Raw genomic sequence first — 26,139 nt, 5'->3', positions numbered from 1 at the left:
ACTTCTCTGCTTTTATTTATGTCACGTAATACGACGTTATTTTTCCTTTGCTAATACACAGCACAATTTCAGAGCAAGTATTTTGTCTTTAGTACGTGCCAGGCATTCATTCCTAATACACAGTAAGTTATTCCAGATTTATGTTTGGATAAAAAGTAAAACTCCCCTCACTCCCATTTTAAACTAACTTTATGCCAAGTAAAAATACTGGAGAACAAAAGTTCCAGACAGTAAGCATGCACAATAGGTTGATTCTGTCTTCTAAATTCTGTCCTACTATTCATCTTCCTTTTTCCTGGTGTAACAGGACCAAAAGTTACAGTTCTTTTTGCCTATGCATATTTAATTCTTTAATAATGAAAAAAAAAGTATTAGAAACTGCAATATTTTTTGACACATTTGATAGTAACAAATTGACACTCAATAGTAACAAAACACATTGCCATAAACCGTAGCCATATTTTGCTTCCGATTTAGATATGAAAATTTTTTCAGGCTGCAATTTATTACTCATTCATATTCTACACTTTCCTCTTTCCCTTGTCAAGCCTCTGACAGAAAAATGTTAAGTGGTTGGTACAGGAAGACAACAGCTGGAATACAAACGTGGGAAACAGGGACACAAAATCTATAAACTGGATAATATTCAAACTACTGCAAACATGTTTTCAAAGAGAACATATCTGAAAAAAAAATCAAAATGTATTATTCTTGTTTTCATGAACATTAATGTATCATATTTCATTCCTGTAATCTCTGCATGCAGATCATAAAGTATTTCTATATGGCTAAGTCCAAGTTCTCAAATTCAAAGACTTAAAGATAGATTTAATAGCACTGACAAACTTCCAAAGGCCTTATACCTCCTATTCATTATATGATGCTGAAGGATGCTGGGAAGATACGAGGTAACTATTAGGCCAGCAGCATCAATTCAAAATTTGAAACATTCCAAAGAAATATTTTAAATTAATTTGTTTCATCTTCAAGTAAAATTAGTTTAAGAAGAAATGCAAGAAAAAAGAAATCTGATGTCAACCTAGGGGAAAGTAGATTACATAACAAATTTAATTAAGAAACTCAAAACCAACAAAAAAGGATAGTACGATGACTCCCTCTTGCCCTCAATACAATATATTTCAAGGTTACGTTACATGCTAGACAAATTTTGTCAAGTCAAAACTACTTGAAGTTAATGTTTCTTACTTAAAATTACTGCAAGTTAACAGTGAATTCTAACATCATTTACTGTACTTGAAGAATAGCAGCTTGTAAACAAACTAAATGTTTGCAACTACAAACAACTTATTGGTGTAATTATGGAGGTTACAAGACAAAGCAACTAACCTAATGAATATCTATTATGAATCTACATTGCCATTCTTCAGTGTGGTTTAAAGACCAATTTTTGTCTCGTAGAATTTGAGTAAGAGATCTGTATGTAGAATTCGTAAGTTTCTAAGCTTCTGCACAATATTTAAATTATCAGTAGTTTTCAAAGATTGTCCATAATCTGATGTAGCAAAGCAAATATTTCTCATGAGAAGAGGAAAAACTACTTTAACTCTAGGATTTATAGTAAATGAGATCTCAAGAAGACAGAAGGAAGAAAAGGCCTGGATATACCTGGAATACCCTGGATTAGTTATAGTCAAGTCACGTGGATAAAACAGCTTAGAGTGATTAGAGCACAAATCTGAAGCACTCCTGTGGAACACCCTCCAGTTTAGCTTAAATTGGATGAAACCTCTTTCACGCTCTCAAATTACTCTGTGAGGTGAGTCAAAGCACCTTAGATGGTTGTGACCACGAGATGAATTTCCAAAGCTCAATCCTGACCTTAACTGCTAATGGCAGCCAGGGCTCCACTAGAAGCAGCACTGCCAGAAGGCTGAAGGAGGTAAATCATTACCTTGTACTCAGCACTGGGACACTGTTGGAGTACTGGATCCAGTTCTGGGTTCTCAGTATGAGAGACATGAGAAGGGCCATGAAACTGATAAAGGGCCAGGAACACTTGCCATACCAGTAGAGGAAGAGAGTTGGGACTGGTTAGCCTTGTAAAGAAAGGCTCAAAGGGTCTTAAGTGTGCATAAATACATGATGCAAGGAGAAGAGCAGTGGGGAGTGAAGACAAAGCCAGACCCTTCTCAGTGGTGCTCAGTGACGGGTTAAGAGGCAATGGGAAATTAAATGGGATTTCTCATATTTCTTTTGATTTCCCATACAAAAAAATATACTAGCAATTATGCTTTAAACATGGGATTAGACTGACATCCAAGCTTCCCTTCAACCTCAGTGATTCTGTGATTCTGCAAATCAGAATGCTGATATTCATGCATCCCTTCTTTAGAAGCAGAAGCAAGCCTTAGGCAGGAAAAGTCAGTTCTTAATTCTACTTCCAGAAGGTCCAAGTTGAATAAAGATCCACCAAAAACTGTGAATTATACAGTGGAAAAATCATAAAATCATAGAATGGTAAGGGTTGGAAGGGACCTTTAGAGATCATCTAGTCCACCATACCCTGCAGAAGCAGGTCCACCTACATCAGGTCACACAGAAATGGGTCTAGGCGGGTCTTGAAGACCTACAAAGAAGGAGACTCCACAACCTGTTCCAGTGCTCCCTCACCCTCACAGTGAAATAGTTTTTTCTTCTGTTTAAATGGAAATTTTTGTGTTCCAGCTTCATTCCATTACCCCTTGTCTTGTTTCTAGATACCATAGAAAAAAGGGATGCCTCAAACTCCTGACATCCACCATTTAGATATTTGTAAATATTAATGAGATGTTAGTTAAGGTATGTTAGTATCTTTATATCATACTGTTAAATTTCATAGAGTTTTATAGAAACCAGATATCTCTGAAATAAAGTTTCAGTCTCTGAAGTATGCTTGTTCTACTTTACATTCTCATTCCTATCTCTGTCAGAGCAGATTATTTTAAAATATTACCTATGTAATCAAACCAAATGCCAAAAATACTACACAATAATTAATATCATCATTAATTCTTGTTCTACCCACAGTTTCCTTTGAAGACTGTGGGGTTCATGTATTTACCTTGGTTATTCCAATCATTTCTGGATTACTGTCTCCATAGACAAAACAGTTTTAAAATCACAGTTTTCTCACTTTGAAATGAATCGGTGTAAACAAGCTAAGACTGAAGAGAGAAAAAACCCAGAAAGCGTGGAGAAAAAAAAATTAAACTGAGAAATATTTTTAGTTTGTACTCATAGCACAACCCAAACAGAGTACACTAAGAAGTGGATATCTACTTCTTAAATATTTCACCATTTCAATTAGCTTCCCCTGAGTAAAGAACAGATATTTAAAAGACGCACAGAAGACATCCTGAGGGACGTGGTTTAGTGATGGGTTTGGCAGTGTAAGGTTAGTGGTTGGACTTGATGATCCTTAAAGGTTTTTCTCTACCAAAATGATTCTATGATTTTATTCTTCAGTATATAACCTCTAATAATAGGCTTTAAATAATTAGTACCACACAAAACAATTTTCTGCCTTATGAGAATATGGAAAAATATACTTTTATAAATGGATTATATAAAACTAGTAATAAAAGAAGAATATTTAAACTGGGAAACTCAGGAATTTGATCTTGTTTCATAAGGAATGTTATATGAACACTATTTTATACGTTTCACTTCTACAATGTCTCAGTTAAATGAAGTCCATAAGTACATGTAGAACCTCTGTAGTGAAACACAGCAAGCACCAGCTACTTTTATTTCCATTAATACCTCTGAATTGCAAACATCTTCTACATTAGACATTCAAAATGCATTAAGATAGAATAAAAAGACAGGTCAAAAAATTAAAACATTTGTCTAATATTAGTCTTCAGCTTTTATCAGTATAAAATTAATAGTATTCCAGTTGTAAAATTACACACGGATTGTATTTCAAAAGTTCTGAGTCAGGCCATGAACTTCATTTTTTTGCCTTTTCTTTTTAAAATAATAAGAGTCTTAATGATTCGTATGCAGTAAGAAGCTTTTTCACATGTCTGTCTGAACTTGAAAGTAAAAAGCCAGTCACATTTAGCAGATATGTATTTCCATTAAAAGCTGAAATACTTTTGATCCAAGAGGTTGCCAACTAGTTGTGGGGAAAAACAATTGCCTCTCTTGCTTTTCTCTCCCGCTTGATCCCATAAGAATAGAAACATTAACAAAACAATAAGATCCTTCAGAAGGATTTTTCTGGTGTTTTTCTATCTCAAAAATCTGAAAATTGTATTAGACCTATTCGTACTTTTTTAAACGGATCAAGTCTACTGATCTCATATGAATTTTTCTCATGTTTAGCAGACTCTACGGCAAAAACCATCACAGCCCTGCTTTTCAGAAGTTACTGGAATCACATTCTGTCACGCTGCTTTCACTGGATATCCAAACATCATTGTGTGACAGGATGTTATATATCATGAAACATCAATGCTTTTCTGGCAATTCATTGGCATTCTCTCATTGAATTATAACATCAATGGCCAGTAAGTACAGAAGTATAAAATTAACTGCCAACAGTCTTTTAAAAGAGCTTAACATTACTGAAATAATGAAACAACAGCTACTTAAGGAAAATTTTGCTTTTAACACTAAATCAGAAGTTTTCAGTAGACAGAACTACATCTCAAACCTTGCATTTTTTAAAAAAACACACTTCTGAGTCAAAACACCTATGGCACAATTTATTTAGTTATTACATAGGCCAGAGATTTTTCTTTAATCAAAGCCTGCCTCCTTGTGTTTGCAGAATAACAGTTCAAAGTACTCAAGAGAGTCAAGTTTTTAAAACTTGTGGAAGTTTTTAACCTAAGTTGTTTTTTGTCTTAAGTACCAATCACTTAATTTCCTTTTGCTAGGCAATCAATGTAGCATCTTTTGCTGCTATTCCTTCATACCTATTGAATCAGCTGACCTTTACTGAACCTGAAATAGCTACATGCTTAATGACAATGATTAACAAAATAGTTTGAAATGCGGGAAAGAGTATCCCATGGAGAGGTAAGCTTCTTAAAAGAACATAGTAAACTACCCCAGAGCCGAATACTTACATTAACCATGAAGTGTCTAATCTCCTTAAAAGGGAATTTTGAGAGCTCGTGTCCTGTACAACTTGAAAAAAAAAAAAACCCTAACAACTTGGTTTGTTTCTAGTATCTACATCTTAAGTAGAATAAATTTCACAATCAAGTAAATTCATACCTTTTTACTGCTTTAATTAATTATGTCCATCTCCTAACGGTGGCCAGGAGTAAAAATAGCAACAATTTACACACAACATAGCAAGCTACTCATCATATACTGCTCTGAATCTGAATACCTAAATATTAAGTTAAGCATAAAGGCTTTTTAAGGAATACACAGGACTATCAGAAATAAAACCATTTTTGAACTTTTGCAGTGTTTCAAGCAAATACTACAACAAAAAGTATCTGAGATCTGTTATGGTACACAAAAGCATCAATGCTGTTCGTCAATGTTCTACTTTTCACGTGGAAAATGATGTGACAGCTGGAAGCCACAAATCATCTCTGCTGTAGCTACCCGTACTGTGTAAAGCCGAGATTAATGTTCATCAAATTACGGTTTCTTTAAATCAACATATGCCAGCAATATCAAAAAAGAAAGAGTCCTGTCTTTGCCCCAAGCCACTGTCTTCTTGTCTTTGTTTCTGTGGGAGCACAGATGTTTAAGCAGTAGTGAATTGGCCTGCCAGAAAAATAGCGTATTGTTGGTTTTAATCAAACAATTATATCAATGTCACTTCTGAAGCACATCAGGCTTGGGAATAAGATGCCAGAAAAGGCACTATTTTCTTTAGATGGCAGTGATGGTTGATGCTAGTTTAATGCTTCAAATGAACTACACTTAAGAAGCACGAGAAAAAAAAACATAAAATGGTGGTGTATGCAAACAAAATGTGTAACTGTCATTCAAATTCCTGGCTTTGAGTGCACTTCTCTAGCACCAGTGGATGCTGAGAGAAAAAAAACCAAATCACACTGACATGAGCAATAACTCACTCCTTATTCCTGACAATTTCATTGCTCAGCTATAAAAAGTAATATTTTAGGTTGCAAACACACCTTACCAGAGTTCACTTGCTTCTGATACTCCAGTTAGTTTTTGTCACAGCTCTTATTATTAGAAACATACAAGTGGAACTGAACTGAAATGCATATAAATCAAAATCTAGCAAATGTATGGTCATACTGAAAACTACTGGAAAAATTAACATTAGGACCAAAGCTTTTTTTCTAGAGATTAACCACTTCTGACAACATTCGAAAGCTATAAACACCTCACTCTTCTTCAGACTAATGGATCCATCACATGATCAAAATCCAGATGCTCCCCGTCACGCAGTGACAGAACACACACCTCAGTCTCATCACATCACCTGTGCCTTTCAGCACAGGGTCCTCTTGGCTGTTTGCTGCTCCACATCACCCACATGGTCCCACAACACCCAGACAGGGGAGCATCAGGCCAGAGAACACATATGTGTGCTCCAGTACATGTTAAGCTTTCCTCACATTACTCCTTTTATACAACACATTACATAAAACACAGAGAGCTCCTCTAATACACATTTTAAAGCCTCAACAGATTTTTTTTTTTTTAGTGAAGCATCTAATGAAAAGGGTATAAAAAAAATCTGTGTTGCTTTCAAAACATTATCTAAAAAGTATCCTGATTTTTTTGTATCCCCAGATATACTTTAAAAAAACCCTACCTTTTATTATTCATAGCATCTAGAAGTATATATTTTTTTTACAGTAGCAATTCTAATAATTAATACTTTGGGAGTCCTTATAACTGTTCAAAACCCCAACATTAAAAAATAATGCTTTGCAATGACATTTTTGCTTCAAAGTTAGAATGAAAACAGCAACAATATCCTATGAAATGGGAATTATGCATTTTAGTCAATCCAGATAAACTCATTTATCATGTGAGGAAGTGTTATCAGAGGAAAACTGGTGAAAAAATTTTTATTATCCTCAATATATTTAAAAGAACAGAAGATTCAAGCAAAAAGATTTTGAAAAAGAAGCAACAGTACTTTTAACTTAGGGTAATAATGTAAGGAGAAAGAGATCTCTAGAATATAGTCTTCACTATCCTCACTTAATTAATCAGATGTGCTGAATGATTCAAACACAAAAATAGGGCACACAACTTTTTAGGCCACTTAAGGCAGAGGCTGCAAAGGCCTTTACAGGAAATGCAAATTATTTCACACAAGTGTGGATTTTTTTTCTTGTACACTAGAACTTACATTAAGTTTTAGAATGGAAAAGACACTAAAAAAATAGAGATCAGCCACCAAAACATTTCTGGTTTAAAATAAAAACAGAATTTTTTTTGTTACCTACACTAAATGCTACTGTTTTTATCATATAGTTAGACAAGGTTTTACATTTGATTAAAAAAAAAAAACAAACAAACAAAACAAAGAAGAAAAACAAAAAAAAAACGAGTGCAATTCAACCTAGCTGTTGCTTCCTGCCACACAAAAAAAATGATTTGTCCTTTGTTTTTCAGTAAAAAGGAGACAGTACTATTGAGAACATCCAGTGTTCTAATATTGGGCTATTTCACTTCTCCGGTGGCATTTCTCCGTGTTAGCACAGTATTCCTGCATAACATACAAATCATAGAATCACAGAATGGTAGGGGTTGGAAGGGACCTTTAGAGATACTGATTTTTTTCAGAGCTTTCTGAAGCCTGAATTTTCTGAGTTCATCCTTCTAAATGTAAGACTGTCTTACAAATTAAACATCCAGTTCTACCTCTATTTTTTAACTCTTTTCTGAGGACAAGCTCTTGTCCAGCAACCCCCCCAAAATGACCTCCTCACATCTCAATAAAGAAACACAACATAAACATACATTTCTGCTGACCTGCTAGCATTTCTTACTTAACTACAGAAAGCCTTTTAGAAAGGCTGACAAATTACCTTGATGACCATTGGCTTAGAAATCACAAGTTAGCATTTTACATATTAACGTGAAAGATTTACGGTAAGATTTTTGCAGCACTTAAGGAAACAAACAAACAAGAGCCACCCAGTCTCACACTTAGAAAACCCCGAAGAAGTGACAATGTTTGATGGAAAACAAAATGAACACTCCCCAAAGGATTAAAAATTCTCAAACCCAAATTACGTATACAACTACAGGGCATAGAGGAGGTCTTTTTAGCATGACAAAAGCTCTGAAAAGACTCTCAAATGTTATGGTTTTGCGGTACCTATTAGGGTTATCCCGATACAGACAGAAGGCTTGATTCTACACACGTGCGCACACGTATGCATTTAGTATTTAGACTGCTGGCATATCCACTACGACTGCAAAGAGGCTTAACTCTGCAAACACACAGCACGTGAAAGATGGACTGCTACTCGGAGCTCCAACGGCAGCTGTAACAAGGGAGGCCGTGAACATCCCGTACCACCCCAATAGGTGGGGCTTCCCCACCGCTCTCACTTCTCTGTACACCCGACGAGCACTCCGCGCAACGCAACAAGCCAGGCGGCCGGAAGGAGGCGGGGAGAGATGAGCTGCGATTGGCGGCTGGGGGTCGGTGCGGCCCCAGCCGTGGGGAACGGGGGCAGGACAGGACAGGACAGGGGAGGGCAGGGCAGGATGAGATGGGCCGGGCCGGGCCCGGGAACCGGCGGGGCGGAGAGGCGCTGAGGCCGCCTCACTCACAGTAGTACGCCACCACCGGCTCGCGCTTGTCTAGCTCCTGCGCAGTTCGCAGATGGTGCTGGATGCTCTTGAACTGCGGCGGCAGCGGGGGAAGCGCCGCGGCCGCCATCGCGCGGGTAGCGACGGGCAGCAGTAACAACAGCTGACGGACGGACGGATGACCACAGCGCTGAGTCCCGGGGCTGGCGCCGGCCGCTTCCGCTTCCGGCACGGGGCGCCTGCGCGGTGAGGGGGCTGCCGCCCGTGGCGGTGCTCCTGGGAAGAGCGCCCCCTGCTGATTGGGAGGAGGCGGGCGGCGGGGCGAGATCCGTGGGCCTTGCCCGGCCGGTCCTCGCGCCTGTATCAGGAGCCGCTGCTGTCCGGCCGGAGAGGTCCTCGGGGCGGTCTGGACCCTGCGCTCCAGGACAGAACAACTGCAGCCTCCACAGCCCTTCTCTGTCCCGTCCTTTGGCACATCTGCCCAAAAAGCCACGTGGACCTTCCCTGGGGAAGTCCAACCCCCCATCTAGTCCAACTCCCGTGTAGAAGCAGGTCCACCTAGATCAAGTCACACAGGAATGTGTCCAGGCGGGTTTTGAAAACCTCCAGAGAAGGAGACTCCACACCCTGCCTGGGCAGCTCATGCCAGGGCTCCCTCACCCTCACAGCGAAGTTTTCCCTTGTCTTTAAGTGGAACTTGTGTTCCAGCTTATGTCCATTATCCCTAATCCTGTCAGTGGACACCACAGAAAAAACTGTTGCCCCATCCTCCTGACATACACTGTTTAGGTACTTTGGATGAGAGCCTCTTTCAGTCTTCAGGCTGAACAGTCCCAGATCCCACAGATTTTCCTTGTAAGGAAGATGCTCCAGTCATCTTGGTGGCCCTGTGCTGGACTCTCTCCAGAAGGTCCCCATCCCTCTTGAGTTGGGGAGCCCAGAGCTGGACACAGGACTCCAGATGAAGCCTCACCAGGGCAGAGTAGAGGAGGAGGAGAACCACCCTTGATGTCCTGGCCATTGGCCTTAGTGGCCACGAGGACACATTGCTGGCTCATGGTTAGTTTGCTGTCCACCAGAACTCCCAGGTCTCTCTGTACAGAGCTCATCTGTAGCAACTCAACTGCCGACCTGTACTGGTGCATGGAGTTGCGCCTCCTGAGATATGGGATTCTGCACTTGTCGTTGCCGAACCTCATGAAATTCCTCTCTGCCCAGCTCTCAAGCTGGTCAGGGTCTTGCTAAAAAACCCATCTCAGACTGAAAAGGCCTCCTCCATGTCTTATCAGAGGTCTAGGAGGCCCTCAAGCACTGAACTACAGTACCATTCCTGGGCTTCTTCTCTTTGTCCTCTTGCTGCTCACTGCGGAAGCCTTGTGCTGCCATAGCCTGGCTAATAGTGTTTCACCAGACTGGCCTGCTTCTCTGCAGCTGTCAGCAGGTCCAATAGCCCTGGAAAGAATATCTCATAGGATCACCACTTTCCAGATAGCTGCTTCTTGGAGGAACCTCTAGGGATTTATCTTTTTGCTGAGTGGATAAGAACAGCAAAATAAATGGGAAACATTGAAGAAAAATGGTTTCAAATGGATCACAAATTGCAATAGAAATTACTCTGGTGTCTGTCATCTTCTCATTTTAACAGCATAGTTAAATGATTTTTAAATGGCCCTGTTGCTGAACTTTCTCCTGGTCTCAAAATGTCTGTGTGCAAGGCAAGAGAATGTCAGTGCTTCAGGGCATAAAGAAAGATGGTGTTGCAAGGAGGCATGGGTGGGGAAGGTGGCTACATTTTCTCATTGCTGTTGTGGGAGAGTTGGGAGAGTGCTGAAAAGAATACAGAAGGGAAATGGGAAATGGTAGCTGAATAGAAGAAAAGAAGACAAGAAAGGAACAGAAGGAATGGTTGGATGGCTGGTATGTTGTGGTGTATTAGAAGTTGGCTGGCCCACAGCAACCATACCTTTGATGTAAAAGCAATTGTGTTACTGCATGTATTTAGTTTGTTTCAGTGAAGATGTTGAAGAGACAATGTTCTGAAGATGTTGAATTACGACTCTGTTAAGGGACAACTAAAATGGGCACAGTGTCCAGCTAGAGACAAAACCGACTGCAAATACATGAGCTGGGGATTGCTTTGAATGCTATCTGTGATAATGAGGCAGCTAGGGTATGGGGGAAAACAATGAAAAAGTCAAAGAAGCACTTATGTCACCCTGATGTAAGCAAATAAAATACTTCCTACTGTGTTCTGGGAAACAGAACTTCATGTTCAATGTGTAAAGAAGTAGAACTGAATCAAAGAATCCCAAGTGTATTATATAATTCTTTTCATAATGGCAAAAAAAAAGCCTTCAGGATCATCTCAAATGTTTGGTAAGCATTTGATCTAAAATCAGTGCACAGAAATGTATGCAGGCATGTTATAAATCTCAGAGGGTAGAAGAAAGCTGATAGATAGCAATGTAAATGACTATAAAACTGGTATAAGTTTGTAAGACTAGGACAAAGAAAAGTTTAGAGGCACTTGAGAATACAGTGAGTGCCAGGAAAACAAATGGCAAATATAGAAAAGAGAAGTGTTGACAACCATGGGGAAATGTTTTTTTTTTTTTTTTACATGGACGTAATATCTGCATCAGTACGTTCCAAAAACTAATGACAGAATCAGTCACAGAAAAACATACTGCCTTTTATAGGCAATAATGTACATTTTGTTTTTAAATGAAAAACTGAAGGTATTTGACAATTTTAATTTTACAGGAAATGCAGGAAAAAAAATCTGCACTGTGTCTCATTTTAATGAAAACATTTTAATATGTTCCACATTTTGACCACCAAGGGGAAGGACATGGTCAAAGGTAATCCAGCTCCTAGAGCCTCCCCAGGGGTCCTTGGGCAGTCTTATGACAGTCCTGAATCTGCAAGGCTCTTGATGGAAACAGAGAACCCCCTTGAGGAGACAAGGGTTTTGGCACTCTATTCACCTTTGTAAAGTATTTTGAAATATACAAAAGAAGAACACTAAGCATTGAAAATATTAAGCACCAGTGAAAAAACTGACAAGGATGTAATTAAGCTGTTTTTACAAATGTTTGATTGTGATTTGAATACAGTTGGTCACAATCGTACCTGGCACATGAGAGTAAATTCTTCTTTTTAGTAGTAATATGTATCTATTGCATTCCATTTCTAAATATTTTTTTTTAACTTGAGATTACAAGTTTAAACTGCAAATAATAATTCCAGATGGATATTGATGCATACAACAAAAAATAAATATGTGTTGACCAAAGCACATAGTATATTATGCAAACAAGAAGTTAGCACAGTGATTCTTATCACAGAATCTCAGGGTCTGGAAGGGACCTTGAAAGATCACAGCCCTGCCAGAGCCGAACCACCTAGAGTAGGTCACACAGGAACTCATCCAGGTGGGTTTTGAATGTCCTCAGAGAAGCAGACTCCACAACCCATCTGGGGAGCCCATTCCAGTGTTCTATCAACCTCAGAGTGAATAAATTCCTCCTTATATATCTTTGGAACCTCTTATGTTCCAGCTTGTACCCATTGCCCTTTGTCCTATCATTGGACATCACTGAGAACAGCCTGACTTCATCCTCCTGACACCCACTCTTTACGTATTTGTAAATATTAATGAGGTCACCCCTCAGTCTCCTCTTCTCCAAGCTAAAGATCCCCAGCTCCCTCAGCCTTTCACCATGAGAGATGCTCCACTTCCTTCATCATCTTGGTGGCTCTGGATTGAACTCTCTCCAGTAGCTCCCTGTCCTTCTTGAACTGAGAGGCCCAGAACTGGACACAATATTCCAGATGCAGTCTCACAAAGGCAGAGTAGAGGAGAGCGAGAATTTAATTAGATTTCTCTCTGCCCAACTCTCCAGCCTGTCCAAGTCTTGTTGAATGGCAGCACAGCCTTCTGATGTCAGCCATTGTCCCCAGTTTAGTATCCCATTTCTAATACTTGCAGATATCAAATTACTAGTTTCATGCTGCATAAATATGAGAGTCTTGAATGAACATATATTTAAGATGACATATAACTTATCTCCATAGGGAAAAAATAATAGAATCATAGAATGGTAGGGGTTGGAAGGGACCTTTAGAGATCATCTAGTCCAACCCTCCTGAAGAAGCAGGTCAACCTAGATCAGGTCGCATAGGAACATGTCCAGGCGGGTCTTGAAGACCTCCAAGGAAGGAGATTCCACAACCCCTCTGGGCAGCCTGTGCCAGGGCTCCCTCACCTGAACAGTGAAATAGTTTGTTCTTATATTTAAATTGAACTTTTTGTGTTCCAACTTCATCCTATTACCCCTTGTCCTGTTGCTAGGTACCATAGAAAAAGGGGATGCCCCAACCTCTTGACACCCACCCTTTAGATATTTGTAAATATTAATAAGATCCCTCCTCAGTCTTCTCTTTTCTAGACTTTTCAGCCCCAGTTCCCCCAGTTTTATCATAACTTATAGCAGTATCCTAATGTGTGTTGTCTTTGCCAGATTGGATATAGGCACTTATGTCAGCAGATCAGAAGTAGTGGCAGCATCCTGAACTTAAGAGGTACTGAGGAGGCGAGGGACCATGTTTTCTCCACTGGCTGGGGACAGCATTTTCTCCAAATAAATCTAATCAAATCTAGCATAGGATGTTAGCAGTTTGGAATCAGTAACATTGATGAAAAGTCTCCATTATATTCCAGTACATATTTGATCTGGTATAGAATGTCTTCTCAGTTACCCCTTCTTTCACAGGTAATGTTCAAATTCCATTTTAATAATTAAAGCCTTTCCTACTTTTTACTCCCTATTGCCACAGGACTGTATAGAACACTTGTTTATGCTAAGGATCATATTTAGAAATATTTAGAGTTCTTTCCAGAGTGCCTGCATGAATTAGGCTAATAGAGGTTGCCTCAGGTTCCTCAGTGTAATTAACACTTTTTGTTCATATGGAAACTCTGCATAGCAAATTACATGTATGTGATACATTTAATAACTGCCTACAGCTTAATAAAATTTGAATGATCATTACCTACAAACTGAAACCGTAATGAAGTATTCTTTGTATACAGTTGGTTGATTACTTCATATGACAGAAGACCCTCTCATCATCACTAGTGCTTTCAGTGTGACAAATCTGGAGTCTAGTACTGAGATTATTTGGGTTTGGGATTTTTTTTTTTTTTTTTTGTTTACAAATGCAATATGTAATTTCACAGAATCCCAGAATGGTAGGGTTGGAAAGGACCTCTAAAGATCATCTAGTCCAACCCCCCCGCTAAAGCAGATTCACCTTAATCAGGTCACTCAGGACCATGTCCAGGTGGGTTTTGAAAACCTCCAGAGAAGGAGCCTCCACATCTTGCCTGGGCAGGCTGTGCCAGGGCTCCCTCGCCCTCATAGGAAAAAAAGTTTTCCGTTAATTTTAAATGAAACTTTTTATGTTCCAGATTTTGTCCATGACCCCTTGTCCTATCACTGGACACTACCGAAAAAAGTGTTGCCCCATCCTCTTGACATACACTTTTTAAGTATTTGTAAGTGTTAATGAGATCTCCTCTCAGTCTTCTCCAGACAGAACAGTCCCAGATCCTGCAGCCTTTCCTCATATGAAAGATGCTCCAGTTCCTTGATCATCTTGGTGGCCCTGCGCTGGACTCTCTCCAGAAGTTCCCTGTCCCTCTTGAGCTGAGGAGCCCGGAACTGGACACAGGACTCCAGATGAGGCCTCACCAGGGCAGAGTAGAGGGGGAGCAGAACCTCCCTCGACCTGCTGGAAACATTCTTCTTGATGCATCTCAGAGTACCATTGGCCTTCTTGGACATGAGGGATGGCTCATGGTTAGTTTGTTATCAACCAAGTTTCCCAAGTCTCTACAGAGCTATTCTCCAGCAGATAATCCTCAGCCTGTACTGGTGCATGGGGTTGTTCCTTGACTGAGGTGCAGAACTCTGCACTTGCCCTTGTTGAACCTCATGAGGTTCCTCTGCCAAACTCTCAAGCCGGTCGAGATCCCGCTGAATGGCAGCACAGCCTTCTGGGGAATCAGCCAGTCCTCCCAGTTTGGTGTCATCAGCCAACTTGCTGAGGGTACACTCTGTCCCCTCATCCAGGTCGGTGATGAAGATGTTCAACAAGACTGGCCCTTGAACCGATCCCTGTGGAACTCCACTGGCCACAGGCCTCCAACTCTATTCTGTGCAATGGATCTCCACCCTCTGGGCTCTGTCATTCAGCCAGCTCTTGATCCACCTCACTGTCCACTCATCCAAACCACACTGCTTGAGTTTTCTGATGAGGATGTTACGGGAGACAGTGTCAAAAGCCTTGCTGAAGTCAAGGTAAATGACATCTGCTGCTCTCCCCTCATCTAGCCAGCCAGTTAGGCACTCATAGAAGGCTATCAGGTTAGTCAAACAGGATTTCCCCTTGGTGAAGCCATGTTGACTCCCCCTGATAACCATCTTCTCCTTCATATGTTTAGTGATGACACTCGGGATGAGTTGTTCATCACCTTTCCAGGGATGGAGGTGAGGCTGACCAGCCTGTAGTTTCCTGAGTTGTCCTTCCTGCCCTTTTTGAAGACTGGAGTGACATTGGCCTTTCTCCAGTCCTCAGGCACCTCGCCTGTCCTCCATGATTGTTCAAAAATGATGGAGAGAGGCTTAGCAATCACATCAGCCAGCTCCCTCAGCACTCTAGGATGCATCCCATCAGGACCCACGGACTTATGAGCCTTAAGCTTGGCCAACAAGTCTTTAACCTCTTCCTCTTCCACCCAGGGCAAGTCCTCTGCTGTCCTGGCCATCCTGTTACCCTTGCTGGACTGGACTTCCCGAGGGCTGGCCTTGGCTATAAAGACTGAAGCAAAGAAGGCATTCAGTAGTTCAGCCTTCTCTACATCCTCAGACACCAGGGCACCCTCAGTGTTTAGAAGCATGTTTAGTATTCTCCCTCGTCTTTCTTCTGCTACTGACGTACTTGAAAAATGCCTTATTACTGTCCTTAACATCCCTGGCTAACTACAATTCTAGAAGGCCTCTAGCCTTCCTAGTTGCACCTCTGCATGCCCTGGCAATGTTCCTATACTCTTCCCAAGAAGTCAGCCCCTGTTTCCACCTCTCATAGATGGCTGCTTTCTGCCTGGGTTGACCCAGCAGATCCTTGCTCATCTATGGAGCATTAATCTTTTAAATGGTGAATGTATTGAAATTTATCATCTTGTTCTTGATCAGCATATTAAAAAAATAATCACACATCCAGTTGTGATCCACTTTCATTTAAATGTCCTGGAATGAATCAAGAAACCTAAATCATGCAGTTCCATTTATGTAATGAGGTCTGCTTTTGTGGGTAAGGGTTACAAGGCTTTTATCACCCAGCCTTGTTTGGGGCCGCTTAATTAACAGTTGATGATAAAACATTTTGTAGAACTTTTTCCCAGAGTTTTCCAAATATTCCTGAAAGAACCAAAATACAGTCATTGGATCTTATTTTTCTATGCTTTTATGCTGATGTTTTTTCACATAAATTACACTTCATTCAAGAAGCAAAGGCGTTCTTCAGTGTTACAGGCTTCAAACTTTGTCCAAGGATGCTGATGGATTCCTTTTGACTTTGTTGATTCCAGGATCACTGTTAAGTAGTGACGAGTCTGAGTCTCTTGTTTCACTGAGATTCAGAACAAAAATTGTTCAATTTCATAGCCATAGAAAATTATAAAAGAGAAGGAAGAAATCTTCCTTCCCTCCCCCCACCTAAAAATTGAGAGCATTTGAAAAACAAATGGAAAACAGCTAAGTGTTATGATTGGTGTTTTCATCTATTTTATTCAGGAAACTACCTCCTCCTCTTTCCAGTCCAGAAATCCATTTTGGCTTTCTTTCCATTACCTCACTTAGCACAAGGAACAAAAACACTTCTAGGTTTAAGATATCTGTTAGTCCATAAGAATAAACTGCCACACACAAAAACATCTGATGCCTGTATAAAATTCAAGACCTAACCTATCCAAATACACTTGTTGCATGGACTAATTTTAGTGTACAGACTTCTTTTCTGCTATTATTCTAGCAACTTTAGTCAGAGCAATAAGAAATTAGGTATGACACACAAAGCAAAAAATTCTGTGGACCTAATTCTGCAGTCTCACACAAGCAAAACTCTCTCTGATATCACGGCATGACTGGATCTAGCAAAAGACTTTTAACTGAGATTTTCTTTTGACACTTTTAAGCCTCTCATGCAAAGCTAAGTCATAAAGCCCTTTACCCCTTCAAACTGTGATCATACAAAATTGGTAAAGATCCTCTGCATTCTAAGCCAAAATACAATGTGGTTAAGGCATTCCAGTCAGCATAGAAAATACTGTGCTAGTCTTTCACTTTTTAAAGGAAATTCACAGCTAGCAGACCACAGACTGCTGCAGAATAAACTGATATCAATTGAGTATGTTGTCACCACAGCCTTACCAGGAGTCTCTGCCCCTGGGCAGTCTGAGAGGCAGGTTGTGACAGTTGCACTGCTTGAGAAAATGTACTCAAATATTATCTGCCATTATTGCTTAATCCTCAAGTGATAAGAGCCTTTAAGAAATTTGGAATAGTGTTTCCTGGAAGGTCAATAACCTTATTAGCTCCAATTGTATGTGTTCAGAGAAGCTGTGGATAAAAATACCTTTATAAATAATGTCCTCCTTACACATGGACACTCCTCTGGAGACAAAACTATGGTATGTGGTAGGTCATGAAAACATGTAACTCTTATAAGTCTTATTGTCTTTGGTCTTGACATGGAAAAAAAGATTATTCATATAATGTGGTAGTTTTTAGATGAGGAGTAAGTGTCAGGAGTCTACTTTGCAGCAGTAATCATGAGTGTGGTTCTCTTCTGCAACACTGCATAGAGGACAGGAAGGGGTGTTTTGTTTGTTTTGTTACAACTTTAAATCAATGTTATAAAAACCACAGGTGGACAGGGTGGTAGATGACTAGGAGTCATTGACACCACTGAGTTTTAAAGAAACCCTTTCTGCACGACACCTCAAAAATTTCAGCAACACACAAGATCACTGTAATCACAGTAAACATGTCCATTGCAATAAGAAAAATTGTCTTTTCAAAGTACTCTGGCACCATGCATTGGGTAATGTTAAACGTTTTTTCAGTGCACCCACATCACACATGTAAATTGTGTTTACTTTGAAATCAAAGCTAAATCTGAAGCCAAAAATCCCCACAGTTTCAAGTATAAGCCTTAAGAAAACAGAGAAGACATAAAACCAGTGTCGTATAGAACAATTTTTGAAGGTTATCTTCCTGAATGATGCTTTTACACACAGCATAAAGGTGAAAAAAAGCTCCAGGTACTGATACGATCACCAGCTGTCATGCCCAGAATTCCCAAAATGTTGCAGAAGCACCGTTGTCAGATCATTTACAACTGCATTGGAGAAGCTAAAACGTGTACATATTGAAGCATTTTTCAAGTCTGTTTTAATATATGTCAAACATCTAAACACTTAGATTACAATTCAGTTAAAAATTACCGTTATGTTTGATTTTTAAAAGTTCAGTTCTGAAATGTGAGGGTTGTTGCTATGAAGGATGGAGAGCACAACACTATACTTAGTCACAGATGAATGTTTATTAAGGACATAATTAATGAAAAATTTAAGTAATAATTACCTCATCAGTAACTTCTTCTTATATGGAACAGTTATGTTTAATTTTTGCAGTTTATTTTCTTAACATTGAATTTCTTCAATTAAAAAAACCCCAAAAGCCTGAGGAGCTATGGGCCTGAACTGGTTGTAACAGAAAAGACTAATCCTTCTTCTCTGAGTGTCAGATGAAATGCAAGGCCTCATTTCTATAAACAGAAAAGCCCAAATGCCAGGGAAAAACATGTGAACAGAGAAAAAGAGTGTGGAATTGGCCATTTATCATAGAATCATAGAATCATGGAATGGTAGGGGTTGGAAGGGACCTTTAGAGATCAGACCATCAATTGCTATTGTTGGCCTGAGTTGCAAATCACAGGATTATTCAACATGAAAATAAAAATGATGAGCATTATTGTTGGAGGCTTACTTGCTCTTTTTCATTTCAAAATGAAACATTTAAATTAAAAATATTTATTTTGTTATGAAAGGCAAGTTTGTCCGTGAAGGCTGCAGGAGCTTTCTAACAAAATAATACCTTAGAACACTTTATTGTTCCTACTAATTTTATATAAAAATTCATTTGTCCAGCACTTTGAAGTTAATTTGTTACACTGCCTTTATCTGTGTTCTGCTGTTGCAGAGAGCACTAGATGGGGCAAAAGGCTTCAACAGACAGTCCATTTATTTTGCTGTTGTATCGATTTTTGTCATGTCAGATGATGTCAAAACAAGGACCGCCGTCCTATCAGCAAACCTAATGACGTTTATTCTTGCATATTAAATTTCACCTTCCCCAGAGGGGCATTTCTAGCACGCAGGCAGATGTCTCGCGGTACGTGGGTACCATGTCCTCTCCGGGGACATATGTGAGACCGTATGCTCGGGGTATGGGGGACGCGGCGCGACTCTCCCGCGGTTCGGAGACGGACCCCTCGCTCCCGGTTCCGGCCTCGGTTCTTCCCTTGCGTATTGACACAACCCTCCGAGAAGCCCTGCGTGTACCTGGGGAACGTGCCTGCGGGCAGGGAGCGAGCGCAAGGACCGCCAGGCCCTAAGCCGCGGCCAGCACCCTCAGCAGCCGCTCTGCTGGCGCGTGCCCCCCTGCTCCTGCCCCGCTGCCATACATTGGCTCTTCAGCCCCGCAGCACCCACCGTCACCCCATCCCGGCCCCAATATCGGGCCATTCCGGCGCCGCCTCCCTCCCGCCCCGGCCTCGGTTGCGGTCCCGCCCTCGCTCTAGGTTCCGGCCGGGAGCGATGGGGTAGCCTCAGCCCCGGCGCGGCCCTCTCGGGGCTGCCGCCGGCCGGAGGAGTCGGGACCCTGAGAGCCGGGACGCAGTGGCAGCCTCCTGGGCTGCTGACAGGTTCAATTTACGCCATCCGGAGTTTAATTGCTTGGTTTTAACCAAATTATAACAAAACAAAGACAAAAACCACCCAGAACAGTAAGGATGCAACCGAACTTGGAACATGTAGGTCCAAGGTTCTGATTTCGAAGAAATAACAGCAATTGAATGAAACTAAATAATATTAACCATTCCAATATTCCTACAAATAACTTCATGATGATAATTGCTGTTAGCAATTTGCCAGGGTGCTCCACACGAACAGCTGAAAGAACTCCAGAAGAGCTGTGCGTGCGAGCTCATGCATGCACCAGACACTCCTGCTGGTAAACAGCTGCAGAGATGTTATCTCGCCACGTTTGTGTCAACCTTGTGGGAGTTCTATGGGAAGGTAGAGAGAGAAAAGATGGAGATGGGAGACTAGAGGGAAAAAGGTAGCTCACCGTTCAGTCTCTGGTGCTCAGTAGCTTATTCTGGATTGAAAGAATGCACAGGAAAGTGAATTCCACCTACCAAATTATTCTTTCTTTTGCCTCTAAACTCATGAGAGTCTCCTTTGGAACTGATTGCACCATGACTTCAAGCTAGCATAACAAAAGGTGTTATCCCCCTCTGTGATGTATGCTCAATAGGCACAGAAACATAGGCAGGAAGAGGGAAGAGATGGGAATCACGATTCATTTTGTGTGGGAATTTGTCTGCTGTGGTTCTTAATGGCACGGTTAGAATAACTGTTGTAAAATATCGGAACACCTGTTGTGAACCTTCCCTGTATCTACTGAAGTAGCTAGGTAATAAAGAAGGTGAAAAGTGCTTCAATAAACCTGTTATTTACTACAGCTCCTTTTTTTCAGGCAGTTAATTAAAAATCTGTTTATCTCCTGCAGGACTGTAAAAGGTGCTGTATTAGCAGCACTGAGACCAAGTTTCTAAACTTTTATTAATGTAATCTGCTATTCCACTACATAGAGAGAATGCTGAGGCTTGCATAAAGCTAATGAACTAAAAGCAACAATATCTCACAGTGGTACATGATCTGCAATAAAATACTGTGGTTCTCAGGATGTGTGACCAGCCTTCCTAAAAATGCAATCATTTTGATTACAGTCAACTGTTTTTCTTCTACTCATAATACATACGAAGCTTAATTATAATCCAAAAGCAATTTTTAATGTTTCCTCAATACTATAAAATTACTAAATTACCTCAGCATGCTTGACAGATGTTGAATGTAAATAATATTTTGATAATTTAATTATTTTTAAAAAGTGAATTATTATTGAAAAACTACTGTTAAATGTATTAGTGTTTTTTACTATCTGTTTAAACAGAAATGTTTGAAAAAGCCATCATGAGAAAACTTAAAAGTTCCTTGTTTCTAACCTGAGGTAGCTCTTTCAATGCTTTTTGTTGTGCTTGGTATAGTAGCCATTATTTTCACATTAATTACTAAACATGAACCCACAATAATCACAAAGTTTGGTCAGGAAGCATTTGATTTTGCTACACTGAGTGGTCTAACCTAAGGCAAACAAATAATTCTCTGTATGACCTCAGCAATAGTATAGAAACTTGAACTTCTGTACTGTGATAAAGATTCTAAAAGAAGAGTTAGATGACACTGCTCTGCATTAGTTTTGGGAATACATAAATAATATAGCTGCATTGAAAAACAAAAAAAGAATTCAGGAGAAGTTGTAATATAAACCCAATACAACCCCCTGGGTGTCTGCGCTCAAACCCCACTGAACACAATGAATGGTCCCACAATAAAGCTGTCAGTTTCTTTGAAGTGGTTCAATATGATCTGAAGCATGGGGAGCTTTGGACTAGGATGAACTGATAACAATGTTTTTCTTTTGTTGTGTATTCAATAATGTGCTTCATAACACCACATTAGGAGGATAACTTGAAATGGGAGCTGGCATTGTGCAGTCCTTTTTGAATGCAGCCAGTTAAAGGAACTCAACACCTTCCTTAGGACTTTCTTGACAGAAAATCATTGTTTTGAATCTGCAGGAATCGCATTCTGTTGGTTGTCTAGTATGCACAAATGGGATGAAAGATATTGATATCACACTTATTTCAAAGTGAGTACTAAGCTTGGCTTTCAGCTCAAGGTTGAAACTCAGTAATGTGGACTGTCTCCTGTGGGAAGGACTCCACATTGTAGCAGGGGAAGTGTGAGGAGGCCTCCCCCTGAGAAGAAGCAGCAGCAAGGTCCATCTGTAATGAACTGACTGCAACCCCATCCGCTGTGACTGGGAGTCCCAGGAAGAAGGAGGGGTGGGGGAGGTGTTATAAGATTTGATTTCATTTCTCATCTCACTGTTCTGATTTTTCATTAATAGATCAAACCTTTTCTCCCCACGCTGAGTCTGTTTTTCGACTCACAGACCTCTCATTATATTTTTTCTCTAGTCTAGTTTAGGAGGGGGAGTGATATTACGACTTGGTGGGCATCTGGCACCCAGCCAGGGCTAAACCACCACAGATCTTTAACCTTTTGCATTGGTTTTGGCTAGTTTTCTTCACAGTAGCTAGTATGAGCTATGTTTTAGATTTGTGCTGAAAACAATGTTGATAATATACAGATATTTTAGTTACTGCTGAGCAGTGCTTGCACAGTGTCAAGGCCCTTTCTGTTCCTCTCACTACCTCACCAGTGAATGGGCTGGGGGTGCACAAGAAGCTCGGAGAAGACAGAGCCAGGACAGCTGACCACAGTTGACTAAAGGGATATGCCAGACCATATAATGTTATGCTCAGCTTATAAAGTTGGGGGAAGAAGAAAGGGAGGACATTTGAAGTGATGGCATTTGTCTTTCCAAGTTATGCCTACACATGATGAAACCCTGCTTTCCTGGGGATGGCTGAATATCTGCCTTTTGATGCGAAACAATAAATGAATTCCTTGTTTTGCTTTGCTTGTGTGCAAAGCTTTTACTTTACCTGTTAAATTGTCTTTACCTCAATTCATGTTTTTTCTCACTTTTACCCTTCTGATTCTCTCCCCCATCCCATTAGTGAATGGCTGTGTAGTGTTTAGTTTCTGGCTGGGGTTAAACCACAACACCTTTTAATGCATTGAAATCCTACTGAATAACCACAGTTAAATGGAAAGTAAATGCATACATAAAGCCACAGTTGTGCTTAGAGGAGTGAACTGTATATTTAATGTTAAACATCTAGTTCATTGCTTTATTAGTGTGGTTAAATGGAACGATATCTATTATCCTTCTGCCATGAAATAGTGGCACCATTAAAATGGCACAAAATGAAATGTCACAAAAAATGAACTTGTGTCAGTAATGTAAGGTTTCACCTGACAAAAGAGCTTGCATGCCTAAATCTTGGAGAACAGCCTCTTCCACCAGCTTGCTAGCTTTGCCGAGTGCTGGAAGCATCTGAGTTTCCATTTTGGTTTGCAGAGTTCCCCACATTGAAGCTTAGGCCCTGTGGAGGCCTTTAGTAGCTGAAGACTGGTGCCTCCACTGCAATTTGGACCCGAGATAGAGAATCCTTCCCCTTCAGCTAGGGCAGTAGGCTTAGGAGGCAGTTGGCTTCCTCAGATCTTCCTGACTGTACACTGGTTTATGCTTAGCACAAGAGTAGCAGGTAGGATGCAAAGTCTGAGACTTGAGAAGGATGGACTAAAAAACATTTTAATTTGTTGCACAAGGGTCTAGGATCAGCTGTAGTGCTCAGTCTGGAGAGATGTGTGTTCTTAATCACTTTGTGAAAAAATTATACGAAATCTGTTTAATCTAGAAAAGCATATTTTGAAAAATTAAGAAATAGACATGATGAATCACTGTAACTTTCTTTCTAAAGTCACTATGTCCAGCCAAGTAGATTTAATAAAGAGGAATTTCCATGTTGATGTTTAGTGCAGCTTTTCTGGGCCTGGGAGATCACAAACTCCTGCTTGCAACCAGTGCTCCAAGGACATAGTATTGCTATTGGACATAGTTTGACTCTGAATGTCTAGAGAAGAGGAAACTGCAGGGGGATCTCATTAATATTTACAAATATCTAAATGGTGGATGTCAGGAGGATAGAGCACCATTTTTTTCTATTGTGTCTAGTGACAGGACAAGGGGTAATGGGAAGAAGCTAGGACATAAAAAGTTCCACTTAAATACAAGAAAAAAATTATTTTACTGTGAGGGTGAGAGAGCCCTTGCACAGGCTGCCCAGGGAGGGTGTGGAGTCTCCTTCTCTAGAGGTCTAATGCGTGATACTACAAAAATTTATGTAAGATTTGGTTCAGTGTTTAAAACCAAATACTATTTATTCCTTGTTGGTTGCCTTGTTTCTTTTTAATGCATGACTGATGATCATGTCTTCAAACATGATCGCTTCCAGGGTTGCATTTGAACATAGTTCTCGTTTAGTTTTGCAAACATATGTACTTAATAAAGAATTTACTGCAGTTAGTTTTGGTGTCAGATATGCTTGGCTCTTCATGGGAGTACACAAACTTTGTTGTGATGTGCAAATCTAGAATTAGCCCTGGAATTAACAAGTACCTTAAGCTGGACAAACATGTGAAAGGTGCCTTCCTCTCCCTTAAAAACTTCTCGGCAGAGGGCGTTTGTGAGATGCATGGAGTTCCTCATTCCCACACGGACTGATTTTGCATCCCTACATTTGGGAGTTATTGATGAGGCATATTTACCTCCTATGTTTTCACGTTGTTGCAGTTCCTGCCCTGGGGTGTTGAATTCCCAGATAGGATCTGTCTGTGCTGTCTGATGTCAGCCTATGCACAATCTCTTTCCCAGTAAAGAGACATAGCAGTGTCACTCTTTTGCTGTTGTGCTAACTACTGTGTCACAGCTGCACGAAAAGACTGTCTGTAAACTGTACTGTGAAATAACATTCAAAGAGGTGAATGGGATGGATTCTTTTGTTTGAAAAGAGAATGATGAACACTTTGTATGTGGGGATCTGAACTCTGTCTATTGTCTTTCAGGGTCTGTGGATCTTTTGCTCCTCCTCTTCAGGAAATTATGTTCATGCTGTTTGAATCTACTCTTGTCTTTACACAGGTACTCATTGAATGATGTTAGAAGTGTAATCTAACTTTTTGTTTCCTTCAAGATGGAGACACTCACAGCCTTCAAAGCTTGTTTTCTTTCTCTTTAGAGTTCTGAAAATATTGAGTAGACAGTATCAGGTGCAGGTAAAAATAAGGAATATAAATTCCCACCAATTATGTTCCAAACTGCTCAACCTTCTGAATTCCATCCTGTGGACTAAAGGATAAGTATTGTTCACCTATAAATCAATTTTTCAAATCAATTAGTGAAAGGACCATATTCTGGGGTCACAATATTTAAGACACATATTGGATCCAACAAATGAGAACCAAAAAGACTGATTGAACCGTTTGCAGAAACATAACTATCAATGGTCTTAGAAAAATTCAGGTACTCAGTAAAGTAGAAGGTTACAGAAACTGTGATAAGTATCCAAGCCAACAGTAAGACTGCTTCAGAGGGAGTGTACTTGAAATTACACTGTGTGGAGGAAACTTAATCAATAACAATAATGACTTCCAGAGAAACTCTGTCTCAATTTTGATGAGCTGTCTAGTGGTGAAGGTGAAGTCTCCAGCCTGACAGTATCTGAGGACTAGTATTGGCTGGATTTTTGAATACACTAATTAGCATTATATGAAACAATAATTTACATAGCTGTAAAACATAAATTTAGGTGAGAAGAGTTGCAAAAGTCACAGAATCACAGAATCTTAAGGGTTGGAAGGGACCTCAAAAGTAAATCAATAGAAGCAGAGAGGTGTAATAAAGCAAAAATATTTTTTGTTTTATAATCTTATTAAAAAGTTATTTAAGTAAATTACTGTTGTCTTTTAAATTTAATTCCTAAAGTGGATAGACTTTGTATTAATGCACACATGACTTACTTCACTTCTGGTATTTCAGTGGTCAAACTCTTTCTCCTGCTTCAGCAAGTTCTCTGTGCATTCATTTAGTTTCTCCATAGACCTGTCATAAACCCAAAGAGCTTCAAGAGAACTGTTTTAATAATATGAACAAGCAAATTCACTGCAAGCTCATATATCCTTTCTTTTGAGAAGAGGATGGGAAAGAATTGGTCTGCAGAGCATGTTACCTGGAAATGCTATTATTCCTCTGCTATAGATCTTTATCTTGAAAACTTCAGTTCCGTAGATTTGTCTCTCTCAGCATATTTGCACTGCTACCTGAATTCATGACTTTTGGAAAGCCTATGTATGTGCAGACACGAGGAAATACAAGATATTATTTCATTGAAAAGCAAGAAACACTAGGGGAAAATTCTACACTTAGAAGAGTGAACATTTATTCTCCACTGTATTATGACATAGTAAGT

The 26,139-nt window shown here is 40.1% G+C and overlaps 2 protein-coding genes across 6 annotated transcripts in view; both read right to left on the bottom strand.

The window, feature by feature from the left end:
• The window catches only part of VTA1 (vesicle trafficking 1), a 38,656-nt gene extending 29,725 nt beyond the window's left edge, over positions 1-8,931 (bottom strand). For 4 of the 5 annotated variants that reach the window (XM_061990814.1, XM_061990815.1, XM_061990817.1 and 1 more), the window contains exon 1: positions 8,746-8,931. In XM_061990814.1, the coding sequence (XP_061846798.1) occupies positions 8,746-8,854 (109 nt within the window). In that variant the 5' untranslated portion in view covers positions 8,855-8,931. Of the gene's footprint in view, positions 1-8,284; positions 8,540-8,745 lie in introns of those variants that run through there. The other variant, XM_061990816.1, reaches the window with a different exon arrangement.
• An 8,813-nt stretch (positions 8,932-17,744) lies between these two features.
• Positions 17,745-18,695, bottom strand: GJE1 (gap junction protein epsilon 1). The gene is given in 5 exon segments (XM_061989618.1): positions 17,745-17,897; positions 17,900-18,028; positions 18,030-18,150; positions 18,531-18,596; positions 18,598-18,695. Coding segments are annotated over 5 exon segments (567 nt in total).
• Positions 18,696-26,139: the final 7,444 nt, after the last annotated feature.

Source organism: Colius striatus, chromosome 2 (genome assembly GCF_028858725.1).
Source record: "Colius striatus isolate bColStr4 chromosome 2, bColStr4.1.hap1, whole genome shotgun sequence".
Classification (NCBI taxonomy): Eukaryota; Metazoa; Chordata; class Aves; order Coliiformes; family Coliidae; genus Colius; species Colius striatus.
This window is presented reverse-complemented; position numbering and strand designations above follow the sequence as displayed.